The sequence below is a fragment of the Podarcis erhardii genome (assembly GCF_964252035.2).
Source record: "Podarcis erhardii genome assembly, chromosome: 9".
Taxonomy (NCBI): Eukaryota; Metazoa; Chordata; class Lepidosauria; order Squamata; family Lacertidae; genus Podarcis; species Podarcis erhardii.
Window position 1 is genome coordinate 50249094 of NC_138512.1, and position 18457 is coordinate 50267550.

General features: G+C 48.5%; 1 protein-coding gene and 1 long non-coding RNA gene across 2 annotated transcripts in view; one reads left to right on the top strand and one right to left on the bottom strand.

The window, feature by feature from the left end:
• FAT4 (FAT atypical cadherin 4) overlaps window positions 1–6443 on the bottom strand; it is a 140966-nt gene extending 134523 nt beyond the window's left edge. Inside the window, 2 exon segments of the mRNA XM_081876537.1 lie at window positions 956–6263; window positions 6265–6443. Coding sequence (XP_081732663.1) covers window positions 956–6263; window positions 6265–6371 — 5415 coding nt within the window. The 5' untranslated portion in view covers window positions 6372–6443.
• The window catches only part of LOC309350451, a 685906-nt gene that overhangs the window by 57346 nt on the left and 610103 nt on the right, over window positions 1–18457 (top strand). The window lies entirely within an intron of this gene.

The window sequence follows — 18457 nt, forward strand, 5'->3', positions numbered from 1 at the left end:
GATTATACAAATATGCTTGCTTAACAGCAAAACACCTTCAGCAGAAACAGACACTTGGCAGAACATTAAGATATCATAACTAATGTTTTGGAATCTGTTCACTCTAAATCACCAATCAGGTTACTAACAGAGTCTTTTTAACATTCACCATTTGGCTTCTGTAACAACCTAAGGGTATCAGCAAGTCTTTAGACACAATCCTGAATATTGGCAAGACCAGAGGAATAGAAGCTGTGTTCAGAGGTGAAGGGAAACTCATTTGGAAGGGGAGTCAAAATTTTCCTGGGCCTTGTCCAAATGCTCTAGCACTGAACAATGAGCAGTAAGAAAACAGTCCACTCTCTCGTAGAAGCAGCTAAAAACTCAAAAGTCTACTTAGCAAGTTAAGTTAAACTGAAGTGATCAGCAAGAGGCCTAAGAGAAAGCCCCATATCATACAGCATTTTTCATACATGGGGAAAATGTCACAGCCCACAGTTAAAGCCAAATAGTTAATACCGAGTGTTGGCTTGTGCAGTTAGAACGAAAAGTCACTTATGTAGAATGCTAATCAGCTCATGGATGTCAAAGAAAAAACAACTCTGCTTTGCTCCAACACAATCTGTTGAGTGGATATTAATGCTGAAGAAAACAACATGCAATTTTGAAGGTTTCTTTTATACAGCGAAGAAAAAAATTCCAACAATGAAAAACCTTGGTACCTGTAAAATAGCTGAATTCTGTAAGACAAAGACTGCAAATCTATACATGTTTTCCTGGAAGTAAGTCCCTCTGAACTCAGTGGGACTTACTTCTGAGAAGTCTATGCAAGTCTACTCTGAAGTAAATTCCTCTGGAAGCAAGGGGACTGGATACAAAAATATGTATAGTAGAACAGCATAATTGAACTGAGCTGACAGGACCAAAAACAAAACAGCTATTTATTTTTCAAAGAAATAAATAAAATAGATGTTACCTCTGCTCTCTGAGTTCGTGGCAAAGCAGCAGATTTTTCGATGGCATAAACGTCCACCAGATACAGGCGAGCTCCTTGTTCCCGGTCCAAAATGGCCGCAGTCTGGATCACCCCGGTGTGGCGCCCAATGGTAAAGAGTCGGCCAAACATTTTGTCTTCACAACGCACCGAGACTATGAAATACTCCACTAGAGCTTCAGTGCCCCTAGGACTAGCTGCCTCAATGGATATCACATCTGTCCCAATAGGCTCACCTTCTTTTAAAATGGTGATGTATTTTGGCTGAGTGAAAACAGGCCCATCAAGTCCTTGCAGAATTACAGTCATCTCAGTGGTGGATTTCCTTCTCTCTGGGCCAAGATCTGTGGCTGCAACAATGAAGCTGTACATAAGCTGAGATGGCACTAAGGTTGTTGACACTCTCAGGTCCCCACTGTATCGATCCACGATAAAGGTGTCTGTGTCCCCGTTAATTATTTCATACTCCACCTCCCCATTTGCTCCTTCATCAGGATCTGCAGCAACAATCGTGGTCAGAACTGTACCAATCACAACAGAGGGGTCTGCAGCAAGGGCATTTTGTGATACAAAAGTAGGAATGTTGTCATTCTGGTCAGTTACCAAAATGGTCACATTCTTCAAAGCAAACTTTCTAGATTCTACAGGGACAGCCTGGTCAGTTGCTTTCACTGTTAGCTCAAAGAGATTAGCAAACTCACGATCTATTTCAGCACTGGTATATATTGTTCCTTTGACTTCGTCGATACGGAAGTGGTTCCCTCTTGGCATCTGCTGAATGATTGTATAGGTCAGCTGCCCATTAATATCTGCATCTGGGTCATGAGCAGTTACAGCAATGACTGAGGTGCCAATGGCAATGTTCTCAACAACAGACTTAAATATATCTCCAGGTGGGAATTTAGGTGGGTTGTCATTATAATCCCTGACATATATTACAACAGACATGGTAGAGGATTGAGGAGGCCTTCCTTTGTCTTTTGCAGTGATGTTTAGTTTATACATGGACTGGGTTTCAAAATCCAACTTTTTGGCCAGGAAAATGCTGCCAGTGTTGGGACTGATGCTAAATGTCCCGTGGTTATTTGTTCCTGTAATGCTATAATGAAGGTCAGCATTGTCCCCCGAGTCAGAATCAGTGGCAGTAACAGAAGATACAAGTTCCCCAATCCTCATGTTTTCCAAGACATCAACAAACAAAGTTGACTTGGGAAAGGAAGGGCTGTTGTCATTTTCATCCAGTATGTCAATGTTCAATGTACAAACAGAGCTTAGGGGAACCACCCCAGAATCTACTGCTTGGATGGTGAGTGAGTAAGCTGCAGTAGCTTCGTGGTCCAGTTTGCCAATTAAAGTCACCTGACCAGTGCCACTGTCTATTGTAAACTGGTTTTCTTCATTGCCCTTAATGACAGAATAGTGGATCAGTCCATTATTGCTTTCATCAACATCGGAGGCAGACACCCTTAAAACATGTGTCAGGTTTACAGCTAGTTCTGATATTGTAGCTTGGTAAAGTTCTTTTAAAAACTTGGGTGCATTATCATTGATATCCTTCAAGTAAACCTGCACAGTTGCCTGGTCCCTTAAAGGCTTCGGCAACCCCTGATCCATCGCAATGACTGTAAGTGTAAACACAGCTGCTCCCCTCTGCCTCATAAGGGATTCCCTGTCCAACTGATGAGTGCTTGTAATTTCCCCACTCATGGCATTCAACTCAAAATCAGGCTGCATGTGTTCAAATGAGTATCTGACTTCACCGTTCGACCCAGAGTCTTTGTCAACAGCACTGATTTTACCTACAAAGGACCCACCATTCTGCTCCTCCTCATAATAAAAAACATAATTGGTACTATTAAACAATGGCCTGTTATCATTGACATCTTCTAGAATGACAGTGACATTTACAGTGGCACTGAGCGGTTCCACAGCTCTATCAGAAGCCTCCACCAGTAGCGTGTATCTTTCCTGAAGTTCACGATCCAGGTCACACTTTATATAGAGCTGCCCATCTGGAAATATGCCGAAGGCATCTCCAGTATTTCCTTCTATTATGGCGTAAGCTATTTCTCCATTTGAGCCTGAATCTCGGTCAGAAGCATGCACACTAAAGAACCTGGAGTTCACAGGCTCCAGCTCAGAGATGGTGACTTCGTAGGAGAGCTGATCAAACACGGGTGGGTTGTCATTTACATCATGGACAGAGACCGTTAAAATGAAACTAGAGGAATGCTGAGGGACCCCCAAATCTGTGGCCATAATCTCCACTTGATAAGACCCAGCATTTATGTCCAGTGGCCCTGTCAAGCTTACAGCACCACTCTGCTCATCGACATTAAATAGGTCCTTGGGGTTTTGCTTAAGGCTGTAGAGGACCTTGCCGTTCACCCCTTCATCAGGGTCAACCGCTTTGGCTTGGAAGATGGTATGCCCAGTACTCCAGTTCTCAACCACATTCACACTTTCCACTGCATGCAGGAAGTGGGGGGAATTGTCATTTAAATCTCTGACGGTTATATTGACCAAAGCATCCCCCGTTATTGTCCCACCACTCGCCACCACTTTGAGCTGGTAAAAGGCCTGCTCTTCCCTGTCTATGATGCTGGCGGTGGTGATCAGGCCTGTCATCTTGTGAATCTCAAAGATACCCCTCTGATCGCCTGTGGTGATCAGGTAAGTGATGTTGGTGCTTAGGTCCATAGAGGAAGCGGAAACACGGCCTACGTGGTAACCCAAAGCCACATTTTCAAACACCACAAAGCTGTAGATATCCTGGCCAAACACCGGGGGATTATCCTGGGTATCTAAGACAGTGACAGTAACGATGGCCTGGTTCTGGGACTGGAGGTTGCCGCCATCACTGGCCACTACCTGCAGCTGGTAAGCAGTCTTTTCCTCTCTATCCAGGACTGTTTTGGTGGTGATAACCCCCGTTAGGCTATGAATCTGAAACCTGGAGGTGTCTCCTGCCGAGATGCTGTACCTGATGGTCCCATTCAGCCCAAGGTCGGGGTCACTGGCAGACACAGTGGCTACATAACTGCCTGCAGGCTCATTTTCTTGGATGTGGGCAAAGTACTGGACAGGGTAGAAGAGGGGGCTGTTATCATTCACATCAAGCAAGCTGACGTTAACCTGAGCCACTGAGGAGAGGGGAGGAGAACCCAGGTCAGTGGCTAGGACCTGCAGGGTGTATTGCCCCTGTTCTTCCCGATCTAGCTGTGAGATTGTGCTGAGCCTGCCTGATATAGGATCCAAGCGGAAAAATCCCCACGGAGCAACTGACAGACCACCCGCCACCCCTCCTGGCTCAGACTCTTGCAAGGAGAAGCGCACTGTGCCATTATCTCCCAAGTCACCATCGGCAGCAGTGAGAACTAGCAGCTCAGTTCCTGAAGGGGAATTCTCTGCCACAGACACATGATAACCATCTGGCTGGCCAAACCGGGGCCTCTCGTCATTAACATCCAGGATATTCACAACCAGCTGGGCATAGGAAACTTTGGGCTGCACACCTTGGTCACGAGCGCTGATGTTTAGCACTACCTGGGAAGCTATCTCCCTGTCTAGCCCACCAGAAGCTGCTGTGCTTGGGCCAGAAACCCCCAGGAGAGGCCTAGTCATGATGGTGTCAAGGCTTTTGGTGGTAACTAGGCCGCTGTGCTCACTAATACAGAACCAGCCCAGCTCATTGCCAGAAACTATACTATACTTGAGGTTGGCGTTAAGACCAGAGTCACGATCCGTAGCACTCAGGCCTTGCACATAGCTCCCAGGTGGCACCTCTTCGCTGATATTCACTTGGTACACCGACTGCCCAAAGACAGGCGGGTGGTCATTGATGTCGTTCACAAAGATCACCAGGCTAGCCACGGAGGAACGGCTCACCGGGGCAGGAGCAGCTCCTTGTGGGCTCAGGGCAGAGGGGAGGGCACTGGGGGATGGCGGGGGAGCCCCAAAGTTGTCCATCACAGCCACGGTGAGGTTATAGGTGGGTATGCGCTCCCGGTCAAGAGCAGCGGCCACTTTGATAAGGCTCAGGTTGGGGACTTTGCTGCTCTGCACCTCAAAGTGGCGCTGCTCATTCCCACCCAAGATGGACACCGAGATATTCCCATTGGCCGCCGGCGAGTCGGCATCACTCACAGTCAACAGCGCCACCACTGTGCCGGGCGCCGCATTCTCATCCACAGAGGCAAAGCGAGAGGTGGCCGGGAAATAGCGGAATTTGACCCGTGGCTCGTTATCGTTCACATCGAGCAGGCGGATCAGAGCCTCGGCACGGCCACTTAAAGCCGGCACCCCGCGGTCTGTAGCCTGGACGGTGAGGGAGTACTGACGCCGGGACTCGTAGTCCAGCACCTCCCGGATCCGGATGACCCCACTTTCCGGGTCCACCTCAAAAGGAAGCGCCCCCATTCCATCTCCAGCAGCACTTTCTGTCCCCTCCAGGCGGTAGCGGATGTCAGCATTGGTGCCCTCATCAGCATCCGCCGCTGTCACCTGCAGGACACTGGCCCCGACAGGTGCATCCTCAGGCACACGAGCTTGGTAGAGCGTCTGGCTAAAGACTGGCGGGTTGTCATTTATATCCTGCACCGTGACGTTGACTTGTAAGTATCCACGCCTCCGCGGCTCCCCTTTGTCCTCCACCTGCACCAGCAGTTGGTAGGCCGGGGTGGCCTCTCGATCCAGCCCGCCACGAGAGACCAAGTGCAGGAAGGCCCCTTCCCCACTGGGGTTGAGAGTGATGTTGAGCCGGAAGCGGCCCTCTTCGTTGCCACCCACGATGCGGTAAGAGCTGTGGTCCACGCCATTGGTCCCACTGTCTGCATCGGTAGCCGTGTCCAGGATAAGCTGCCGGCCGCTCCCCGTGTCCTCCTTGAAGGTCACCACAATGGAAGGGTCCGGGAAGACGGGAGCATTGTCATTCAGGTCCAGCACCACCACACGCACCTCGCTGGGGTAGGTCGGTTGGCTGGAGAGCACCACAAGATCCATCACATCGCTGGCCAGGCTCTCGCGGTCGATGGTGGCACGGGTGTGGAGGTCTCCTGAAGTGGCATTGATAGAGAACAGGGCGTGGTGCTCACTCAGGCGATAGGTGAAGCCCGGTCGGGTGGCAATGGTGCCCACCCAGGTGCCCGGAGGTTGCTCCTCCAGCACCTGGAACAGCTGCCGGGGCTCAGCTGAGGCGTGGAGTGGAGGCAGCAGCAGGAAGGAGGCAAAGTAGGGGAGAAGAGGCCAGGTGGAAGAGCCCATGGTGCAAGCCAGGATGTCGAGCGGGGCGGGGCAAAGATCCTCCCTCACAGCCAAAGGCCAACCGAGCAGGCAAGCCAAGACAACCCAGAGATGCCCAAAGTCCGTGGAGAGTCGGGCGGGCAGCGCCAATCCACATCACCAGCGGAGCCCAGGTGGGGAAGCGCGGGTTGTCACGGCCTCCGGAGCCGCGGGCATCTCTTCTTGCGTGCAGGGCAGGCGCCAGGCGAAACAAGCCGTCGCTGCCTCCCACCAAGGCGCAGCCTTCTCTTGTCCTGTTGCCCCTTCCCCTCCCTTCAAGCGACTTGTGCGGGCTGGGGGACCAGCGTTTGCCTGGCCAAAATGAACCCCCGCGGCTCCGGGCTGGATGGTTACTCACAGAGAGCGAGAAAAGTCCGTCCAGTCCTTTCAGCAAAACTCGCACCGAGAGCCGACGGGACGCGCGGCGGAGCAACTTGGCGTGAAAAGTGCCAGCGCTCCCCTCTCGCCAGCGCTCTTTGCTCGCTATAACCCAGCGTCCTTTCTTTGCAGCGAAATGATGCAGCCGATTCCTCCTCCTCCTCCTCCTCCTCCTTCTCAGCTTCTTCCGAGCGTCTTTTCTCCGCCGTCTTGTCCCACCTTTAGCCGTCGCCACCGCTGCTTGGAGCCTTTCTGGACGTGCGCGCAGCTCGGAGGGCTCCTGGGCATTGTGCGAAAAAGTTCTCTTCGGCTAAGAGCGGCCGCCCCGGCTCGCCTCTCTTTTGTACATCCCTGCGAGCATCAGCTCCGCCGCGGGCTGGGCATCCGGCGGCGCGCACAGCACCCACAAGGCGCGCAGAGACACCTCGCCGGAGATCAGGGGTGCAAAACGAAAAGGGGAGACGCGGGGCGAGGAGACTCCTTTTTTTTTTTTTACTCTGCCGAGACGAGAGTAAAACTTTTGGGGTTGCAGCGTCTCCCCTGCAAGGCTCGGAGCGCCCGGCAGCCGCTCAGCTGGGCGCGAGTTCGGGTCCCTGCTTCGCCTCCATCAGCTGCAGAGAGGACGGCAGAGAGGAGCAGGGAGCCTCCTGCCCGCACCCACCGCGCAGCAGCGAGCCCGGCAGAAACTTTGCACGCCCCTCCTGGCGCTCTCGGCTCTTCACTCGCCGGCGCGACGCCCTCCTGCTCGGCCCCTCCCGCCCGGGCTCGGCCAGCCCGCCCCGTCCCCGCCTCCCATTGGCCAGCCGCCTCCCGGCCCGCCCCCGCGCCTCCCCGTCGAGTCCCAGCTCGGCGGCCGGCTCCGCCCCCAGCCCCTCGTCCTCCTCCCCGCGCCGAGAGCCGGGGTCGCTTCGGCCCGCGCGCCACTGGCTCCTCGGCGCGTCAGTCAACAGGAGCGAGAGGAGCCGCCGCTCGTCGGAGGGGTCGGCCAGAGCAGCTCCGTCGGGCGGCCGCTAAGGAGCGTGGAGAGAGACGCTGCTGGTTACTCCGCAGAGAGCGGGCGGGGGGGGGGGGGAGGCGATGGGCGACTCGCCGCCGTCAACAATAAGTCCGAAAGGGGATTAAGCAAAGCATGTCTGGGAAGGCGCGACGCGGATTTGGCTTTAACCGCTTCGCCGCCGTCGGAAGCGGGCGATTCGCTTTCCGTCCCCCGCTGCGGGACTCGGGAGCGTCGGCGCGGTTGGCTGCCGGGGCTTAGCGCAGGCAAGAGGTCCGCTTTGCCTCTAGATAAGGGTCGAGGCTTTAGACAAGGGGGGAGGGAAGACGTCGACATTCTATTCTCGGGGACCCCCATTGGGGACCCCCACCACCTTTCCTCGCCCGCCCCGAAAAGTAGCGATTCTTCTGGGATTTCCGCATCCCCAGCAGCAAACGGGCAGTTCTCCCTCGCTCTGTGTATGCGCGCTCCCAGGCGCTTACTTAATTTGCAAACGGGTTACAGAAGTCTTTTTTTTTTTAATGATAATAAATCTTTTTTTTTTTTTAACCCGCCCAAAGGAGTAAATTGACAAGTATGGGAGGGCAGCCAGTGGCTGCTGCAGGAAACTTGGGTGCGTCTCATGCATGCTTCTCACAATAAGCATGTCTCTTGTACGCCAGTCTGGCCAGTCCCTTTGGGTGATTCTAGGCTGCCACTATTTCCAGGTGGAACAATCCAGGTTGCACAATTAATGGTGATTTGATAAAGAAAGTCATGGGGAAATGCACCAGAAAGGGTGGGGTAACACCTGCCTGACACAATATATGTACCTGTATAACCTCCCCACAAATCAGAATGACCACAACCATGTGACTCAGACGCTGCTGCCATTTCTCAACCTAACCTCCCTCACAGGATTGTTGTGTAGGTAAAATGGATTGGTGGAGAACCATGCGTGTCTTTTTGAGCTCCTTGAAAGAAAAGTGGGATATACTTATGTAATAATACATAAAATACATCTTGTCCTTTGTCTTACCTAGCAGAGTGACTAGAGCTGGCCTGACCCTGATTCCAGCAAGCAACCAATGACCAAATAGAGTGGTACCTCGTGTTAAGTACTTAATTCGTTCCGGAGGTCCGTTCTTAACCTGAAACTGTTCTTAACCTGAAGCACCACTTTAGCTAATGGGGCCTTCTGCTGCTGCCGCACCGCCGGAGCCCGATTTCTGTTCTCATCCTGAAGCAAAGTTCTTAACCAGAAGTACTATTTCTGGGTTAGTGGAGTCTGTGACCTGAAGCTTCTGTAACCCGGTACCACTGAACTAGAAATCAACACCGCCATTGCCTCTGTCTCTTTGGAGCTGACTGGATGAAACCACCCTACTTTTCCCTACCACTCTGCTTGGAGAAAGAGTGACCAATTTCCTTATTGGAGTAGGCATTTATAGGCAGGAAGTGCTTCAGGGTCAGAGTCACTGCACTGCCTTCTCTCTCTGGGCAGTGTGGTGGATGGAACTGGATCCAATGCACCACCCAAAGGGCAAGGTGGCAACTGCTGTTTGCCATCATTACTTGTTTTCCCACCTAAAGAGGATTTTTGTGCCCTTCACCTGCTTACTCTCTGGGCGGCAGCCTGATCTCCGTCAGCATCCACAGGCGGGCAGAAGTTGCATGAATTGGCTTGCTTGGGGGAAAGGGAGTGGGGAAGGGTGCTGCTGAAGGCTGCTTCTTAAAGGCAGCTAGTCAAGGATACTGCATTTAATTCCACTGATTTCTATAAGAGACATTTAAGCCGATGCTCTTTCTTTGCTATTACATCTAGTTATAAATCCAAACCTGAGCCCAGTCAAAAACAGGTGACCCAGCTGAGCTCCAGGGATTCCTAGTTCAAATAAAACTCCTTTAATCACATTGATTTCTTGCAAGGGCATCAGTTAGTGCATTCAAGGTGTTGTGCTCAGAAAATGCAGGGGGAAGAGTTAAGCAGTTGGTGTTTGTATAAAGTGGATTGATTCTTAAGTGGGACTTCAGAATCTCTCACACATCATATATCATTTCCCAATTTTCCAGATTGTTAGTTTTGTAATCATTCAAACAAGTATCCTGATAAGACATTCCTGACAGTAAATATAATTTTATTTAAAAAGAAAGCACACAAGCTGTCACTCATGGTTCTATAAGAAAGTAGTTTGCTTTTGGGGGGGGAAGGGGAAGAAATGAATACAGACTAAATAAAATGTCTATTTTGCTTTATATGCAGAAAAGGAAGGGGAACTTATAGACCTTCAGATGTTGATGAGCTAAAACTTCTGTTAGCATAGCCAGTGATTCAGAGATGGTGGAGATTGTAGTCACACAAGATTTCATGGGCACCAATTTCCCCAGCCCTGATTTGAAGGAAACCTTTATTTAAACACAAGAAGAACCATGTTGCAGAGAAGATACCGTTAGCAGAATAAGCTTTGTACTGAAGAATCACACATTTGGCCTTTCCAGAAATGCAACCAGTGTTGCACATTTTTTTTTAAAATATTTTTTTCACAATCATTCTGCAAGTGAACAAGTGTTACAGCTATATCTCACAGTGGAGCCATGATGCCACTTATAATGATGAATGACATAAAGGACTTGCACTAATTTGGGAAGGTTTCCTTTAAGCAGCACTCATGGGTTTTATATATATATAGGGTGTGAAATATATAAATATGTATAAACAGCAGCCGTGCAATGCCCATTTCAAGATGGTGCTTTTTTCTTCTTCCGGGTGCATGCAAGAGAGGTATTTGTAAGGCATGCAGTGATTTCTGGCTTTTTCAGACACATTGCAAATGTACAGTGCCCCAGTGCTGGTATTATGCTCTATATGAGGTCAAGGCAAGAATTTCAGCTCTCTTCTCCTGACCTTTATCCAAGTGCCAGGATCAACCTCAGTCAGACGTGCAACTCAATTTTATTTCGGAACAAGTCAATGCCATTGTGTCCAAACGGACTTACTCTCTTATTAAATGGATTTAGGATTGCAACCTAACTCTGCTGCCACTTTCAAGCAATGGAAGGGGTGCTATTTTCCTAAGCACTTCCTACGAGTAAGTCCCACTTGAGCAGAGGACTTCTTCCAGCAAAACAAGCATCCTGTTCTATGCCATGGATAGGAATGGAAGCTTTTTTTCACTCACACATATGGTAGTTTGCTGAGTCCCTTCTGGGACTAGTGGCAGAATCCACTTAAAAGAAACAAAAACTGAACCCAGTGTGCACACTCTATATATACATAACTACACCTGTTCCCACTCAGGAAAGCTGAGAAAGGCTATATTCCTTCCATACATCACAGGGAGAAGGGATATTTTGTTGCTGGCTCCCATAGGAATGAGCATAAGTGTGACGCTAAAAAGAAAACCTTTTAGAAAAAATGTCTGGGCAGACCCTTTGTTTATGAAAGCACACTGTGAATTTGCCATTGTAAGCCTGGTGTAAATACTTAAATGTCAATCTCCTAATGTGTTTCCAGTCTCATCTGCGGATTACTGTCTGCTATGCCGGTGCAGTGCAATTCAACGGCAGGTCAAGAGTGCCCCCTGGTGCTCTCATGCTATTAAACATTGCTGGTTGTGTGTGTGTTTTTATTCGACTGTCCCATTTAATTTTATTAGTAGAATAGAGGTCTCTGATTACAGCGCTATTTCCTCTTTGTCACCTTGGGACAGTAGCAGGGGGGACAGAAAGATTTGTCGGAATCTCTGAATAGCACCTTTGGGGGAGAAGGTATAATTTCTGCTCAACAATAACTTCAAATTGCATCCAACCACCAGTTGTTTCCGGACGAAGAAACTTCCTGGCAATTCCAGATTCTCAAACTGCCAAAAACTAAATAGCATATTATGGAAATCAGGGGATGGCAGAGCACCAAACCTTTCAATAAACACATATCTGGATGCAAGCGAAAGAGCTATTCGTAAGACGTTTGGTGCTTTATGGCTTTTTCGCACACGCTGCAAAGGGACAGTGTCCCAGAGCCAGTATATGCTGCATGAGAGCTCAGGGAAGGAACTTCAACCCATTTCCCACAAATTCCAGGACCAGCCCCAGCCAAACTTCAACATAAATTCCACTGAGTCCCATAGGATTTAACCACCTTAGGAAATCGACATAGGATTACAGCCGTACTCTGCTGCCACTTTCAAGCCTTGCAGGGGAAGTTGAAAAATTAAACTTAAAAAAACAATAATTTCAGTTTCCAGTTTTTTAAAAAATATTTCAACAGCAATACAAATCCAATATTACAATAAACAATTTTTTTAACTTTCCCCACCCCTTTTGCAATTTCTAATATTATTTTAAATTATAACCCTGCATTTTCTTCATTAATCCAATTATTAATTACTCAATGGTTTCCTTTTAAGTTATATTTTAACTGTTTGGTTTCAGTTAGTCCTGCTAATGAACTAATATGTGTACAATAGCATTTCAAAGAATCTACAAATGTTCTTCAGTCTCCCTAATAAAGTTTTTTCTCTTCTTGGTTCCTTATTGCTCCCGTTAATTTTGCCGTTTCGGCATAGTCCATAAGTTTGTTTTGCCACTCCTCTTTGGTTGGTACAGAATCTTCTTTCCATCTCTGAGCGTAAAGCATCCTGGCCCGAAAAATTAAACTTTGAGGCTATGTTCCTAAGCACACCGGGTGTAAGCCCCACTGAACGCAGTACGATTTACTTCTTGCATGGAAACAGGCATCAGATGCACTGCACATCTCTATGAAACAGAAATGGCAGGCTACAGGGACCACATGTCAATGTTGGTTGGGACCAGAAGCAACATAACGGAGGACCACAACTTCCATTGCTTGGTCCACTTTTGCTTCTGGTCACAACTTCCGCTTCCATCCATTACAGATTGTCTGGTGGTTAAAGAATTTGATCTGCCTATTCATTCAAGGAAAATGTATGTATGTATCTACTTGCTCCATTTATATCCCACCTTTCTGCCAAGCTGGCATAAACGCCCCACCACCACCACCACTCCATTTTTTCCCTCACAATGATCCTGTGAGGTAGGTTTGGTTAGGAGAGAGTGCCTGCCTCAAAGTCATTTATTGCCCAAAACAGCATTACATGTTATCGCTGCAGACCAGTTGGAGGAGATGGTACAAAACCTAATTTTAGCATCTGCCTGTGACTAAAAAGGAAAGATCCAAGAACCTATTTTGCCTTTTGTTTCAAGCAACAAGACTCAGGAAAAGTAACAAGGAAAGGCAGAATAACTGAAAATCAGCCGACATAGACAAAGCAAAGATCAAGGAATCCTCAGTGACAATGAGGTGCCACCATGCTAGAGGTTTACGCCCCTCCCTCTCCTGTTGTGATGCTTTCTTGTGGCTGAAATGAAAGAAGAGGATCAAATCTAAACATTACTAGGAGCCTTGGCTGGAGTTCATTACTAAAGAGATGTTTCGGCTGATTCCTGGATGACTTCGCTCTCTAAAACAAAGAGATATCACAGGTCATTAATTCTTGCAAGTCTCCTTTCTTTTATATGAGTAATTTGGCATCTGGCATAAATATGGGAGAGCAGCAGCGATTTGGTTATGGTCTTTACAGATTAAAATCTTTCAGAATAAGAGAGAAATAAATACAGATGGCAATGCAGAAAGGCTTTGATGTACATCTGATTATCACATTTAGCTGCATCCTGTTGTCTGGCTACTACTGATTCCTTGGCTACTTTTGCCTGTAACTGCCTGAACAAATAAGCGGCACTCTTTACTGCCTCTGTCCCTTGCAAGCGACGGCTCTTCCAGACTCTGGTGCAGGACTCCCCCAGATGACCAGTTCATTCATCAGTCATCCTGATTTGTTTGTACAAAGTTTAACTGGTAGTTGGACAATGCCTAGTCGCTATTCTGCCTTGTTTTGTTTATGGATCAGTCATTCACCAATAAGCATTCGTCCTGCATCCATTCTGATTTGCTTGAAGGGAGTTTCCACTTCCTCCTATTAACTGTTCCTTCATTCCACACTTTTCAGTGCATTTCCCTGGCACCACAAAACTTTATTGATTTGTTTTTATTTAAAGTGGATTTCTTGTGCTACGGCAACAGAACAATTTAATGCACGTCAGTTGTGCAAACCTTGAATCCTCCCCACAAAATAAAGGAAGTCAGGTAAATGTTGGCTGCAGATCTTTGTACTCAGTGGGACTTACTTTTGAGTAAATGTATACAAGATTGAGTGGAATGGCATAAATGCAAATAGTTTCCATTTCACTTGGTGTGTGTGTGCGAAATAGGGTAACACTGTCCCTTTCTACATATAATGGAAGAACTACCAGCTATTTTCAAAAAATTCTAGTGAGCTAAAGTTAAAGGTACCCCTGAATGTTAGGTCCAGTTGTGGGTGACTCGGGGGTTGTATGCTCATCTCACTCTATAGGATGAGGGAGCTGACGTTTGTCTGCAGACAGCTTCTGGGTCATGTGGCCAGCATGACTAAGCCATTTCTGGTGAACCAGAGCAGTGCACGGAAACGCCTTCCTGCCAGAGTGGTACCTATTTATCTACTTGCACTTGATGTGCTTTTGAACTGCTAGGTGGGCAGGAGCTGGGACCGAACAACGAGAGCTCACCCCTTTGCAGGGATTCGAACCACGGACCTTCCAATCAGCAAGCCCTAGGCTCTGTGGTTTAGACCACCGCACCACCCACATCCGTAGTGAGCTAAAACCACCCCAATAAAAGACATCAGTGTTGTTGTACACCTAAGGAAAGGTTGGGGCTCATTTGCATATTTGGATATAGTGCATATTTGGAGTTTGTGGGTACCAGATTCCCCTAAATTCCTGGGTCTAGTAGGGGTCATAATTTAATCAATACAAATGTTAAAATATAATAATAATAATAATAATAATAATAATAATAATAATAATAATTATTATTATTTTATACCCCACCCTCCCCAGCCAAGACCGGGTTCAGGGTGGCTAACAAGCAATAATAAAAACAAGCTGAATGAATACAACTTAAAAACAAGATTAAAATACAACAATTAAAATACTGAAACATTAAAATATTAAAATGCAGCCTCATCACAGGAGGAGAAAGGAAAAAGGAAAAAGAAAAAGAAAGAGGGGGGAGGGAATCAAATTGGCTCCATGCCAAAGGCCAGGCGGAACAACTCTGCCTTACAGGCCCTGCGGAAAGAAATCAGATCCTGCAGGGCCCTGGTCTCATGAGGCAGAGTGTTCCACCAGGCCAGTGTTGAAAAGCCAGGTCAGTTTCCTGTTCAAGTAATCGCTTGGGAGACGAGCCATTTAGAGAACATAGGGAAGGAGATAAGCCATTACAAAAGCCAAAGAGGGGTGCCCTGTGTGATATGCCAAATGGGAAGGGCCCCTCCCTCAACTCAGAGTTAGTTAGTAGACAAAGGCAGAGTTTTAAGTAGAGTTCAGAGTTGAGGGTTGGCTATGGTGTGACCTAGAAGAGAAAAAATGATTGCAGGCTGTTAAAAGCAGCTAAAGCTACAGAGGGAGTCAGGCTGATTTCTGTTTGAATTTACAGCTCAGGTAATCATAGACTCGGGTTGTATATATGTGTAAATAAACCATATATCATAAAGACACCACAGTCTCGGCTATGCCTCATTTCCAAAAGGAAACATGGCCCCTGGGTAAGCTGCCTGGAACCCCTGGCATCCCACACTGCTCGGAGATTGGAGTCATGTGCAACAATATTCCACCAGTTGGTGTTTGCATTAACCCATGGTTCTTATTTTTTTGCAGAAGTTAGGGAACATCCCTTTTCTCTTCCCCCACCCTCTTTTCCTCTCCCTTTCTGGATCAGTTCATATGGTCCTTGAGGTATTGTGCTCCTGAGCCATTTAAGGCTTTTTAGGTCAAAACCAGCACTTTGAATTGGGCCTGGAAACCAATTGGCAGGCAGTGCAGTCAGGCCAGGATCAGTGTAATATGCGCAGATAGTCTTGCCCCCTTGAGCAACCTGGCTGCCCAATTCTACACCAACTGAAGTTCCTGAACCATCTTCAGAGGCAGCCCTATGTATAACATGTTGCTGGGTCAGAATGAGATCCAGTCTTTTCCAGCTTGCTGGCCCAGCCAGAATGACACTCATAAGCATAGCTTGAAGGCACCAGGTCTTCCCTGTTGTATACCGTATCTTTCGCCCTATAGGACGCACTTTTTCCCCTCCAAAAATGAAGGGGAAATCTGTGTGCATCCTATGGGGCGAATGCAGGCTTTCGCTGAAGCCTGGAGAGCGAGAGGGGTCGGTGCGCACTGACCCCTCTCGCTCTCCAGGCTTCAGGAAGCTATCCACAAGCCTTGGGAGCCCGTGGGAGTTCCCACCGGGCTCCCTCGGCTTGCGCAGTGCTGCCTCTTATCCTGAAGCCCCGACGCACTGAGCAGTCGCGCTGGGGCTTCGGGTAGCTCTGCGCAAGCCACGGGAGCCCTCCCCTGGCTTGCACAGCGCTGCCTCTTATCCTGAAGCCCCGGCGTGCTGAGCAGTCACGCTGGGGCTTCGGGTAGCTCTGCGCAAGCCACGGGAGCCCTCCCCTGGCTTGCGCAGAGCAGCCTGTTCTGGGGGCTGGGGTCGGGGGAAGCTCGGACTTCCCCCAGACTCGCACCTTGGGGGGGGGAAATAATTTTTTTTTCTTAATTTCTCCCCTAAAAAACTAGGTGCGCCTTATGGGCCGGTGCGCCCTATGGGGCGAAAAATACGGTATATTTAGAGGTGTGCTGTTAGCAGGCTCACAAAATTGGCCAGCCTGTTAAAAATGAATTTGCCTGCTGGGGAAAGGGTTGGCAGAGGAGGAATTGAGAGCTAAAGCTGGCAACAGAACTTAGCATGTTTGGGCAACTGCCAGAGCCCCAGAGCCATGGCAGTGTTCACCACTGATACCTTCCCTGACCTTCTTTTATTTACTCATTTGACCCTGGTTCTCGATGCTGGGTGCCTGGATCTAATGATCATTTCCATTTCCCGCAGTGCCCCACTTAGTGTTGCTGTTGGGCCTTGTGAAAAATTAATATGGTGACCCCATATGTACCTGAATCTGATGCCAAGCAAACCTGCCAGGACCCACTGAGAAAGAGCACTTACCTGGCAGTATTGAGCACCTTGAAGCAGTTGTGCTCAAAGAGATCTAATGTACATTTTAAAATTCACAGTCAGGATTAGAGGATGTTGTTACAAATCTAGAGTAAGTGTAAGCTCCGGAGATATTTTTTTAAAAAAACACACACATTAAAACTGATATTCTGGCATCAGCAACTCATTTCTAAAGAAGAGCATATAGGTTGGCTCATTTGGTTATTACTTCTTTAATAGGGATATATTCTCCTGTGGTTTTCATTTTTTAATTGTGTGTTTTGCTTATTTTTTAAAAGAAAACTTACACCCAGATTTATCCACTGTCAGGGGCTGGACTGAGAAGGAATGGTGGGAAAAAGCTGGGTGTGATGGCCTGGGATTCCGATTCAGAAGCGGAACCAGAGGAATCCCAGCCTGCACAGGAGTCCCCGCCTCCAGTGCCGGCTGAACTGGGGCAGGGCCTTGATTCTGAAGCGCCTACACCTGTGTCGGATCCTTAGGAGCAGACACCAGGTGATTCCACTCTGGCTCCAGAGGTGGTTGAGCACTCAGTGCCTGCAGGTGAGTCTCCCCCTGGGCCCATTAACCCTTTAGCCTCTCCTGAACTGCAGAGACTCAGGGCAGAGAGGCAAAGGGAACTGGTTTCTCCCAGGAGGAGTGCTCGCCTTAAGGCCAAGAGAGGCGGGTCTCCTAGGGGCCGGGACTGCCCCTGGCCTCAGAACAGATAAAGGCCAGTCGGCCTGGTCCCAGGTTGTGGGAGCAACGTCATTGTTGAGTACCTGTTCCTGCCTGGACCCAGACCTGACTCTCCAGTGCTCCTGTCCCCGCCCGGCTTCCTGTTTCGGACCTCGCCCCGCTCCTTGTGGACTGATTCCAGGCTAGTGACCCAGGACCGGACTTTGACTACGCCTACGGTAACCTTTCCCCCGGGATCAGCACACTGGGTTATATTGGAGCAGGAGGGTGGAGAAGCATCGGAGGAGATGCAGTTAACAGACTCAGTGTCTCTTGAAAGCATTCCTGACCCTCCTTCTGTCAAAACTAGGCGAGCTGTGCGTGTAGCAGAACAGAAATCTCAAAGGCATTGACCAACCTGCACAGGAGTGATATAGATTAAGGGGGACTGAAGGGGTGGGACTTTACTTGGAGCAATGCCATCGTTAGAGAGACAGCGTTCTTTGCCACTCTCTGTGAATACTGAATAAATTCCATGGTAGGAACTCATTTCGTTTATCTGCCTTCTGATTGCCACTGGGGAAGGGGTCCTAATTCCCTGAAGCTTTGCCAGAACCCTGACATCCACTCCCCCCCCCCCCGCAAGGAACTCAGAGTGGCGAACAAAGCATATCATCATCATCACCACCTTCCAGGGTGATATCTAATGGTGGCTTCCCACAGACAAGTAGGACTTACCCTAACTCCACCCTGCAGTCACTATGCTCTCCCAAATCTGCTATGGAGGGTTGGGAGACCCCCCGATGTAGTTTGCAGGGAGGGCAGTAGGGAGAATGGATTGAAGGGACACTGGATATTCCCCACAGTATTTAAAAGTGTTTTATCATATCCAGTGGTGGACCTGCATTTTTTGGCCCTTGAAGCTTGCACAGTTATGGAGGCCCCTTTGCAACCAGCAACAAGGTGGGATTCTGCGACAAAGCACCACAATTTTTTTTACAAAGTTAACTACTACATTTCAGATTTTGACTAAAATTGCTGTACTGGATTGTCTTATGTTACATGAAGCACATTT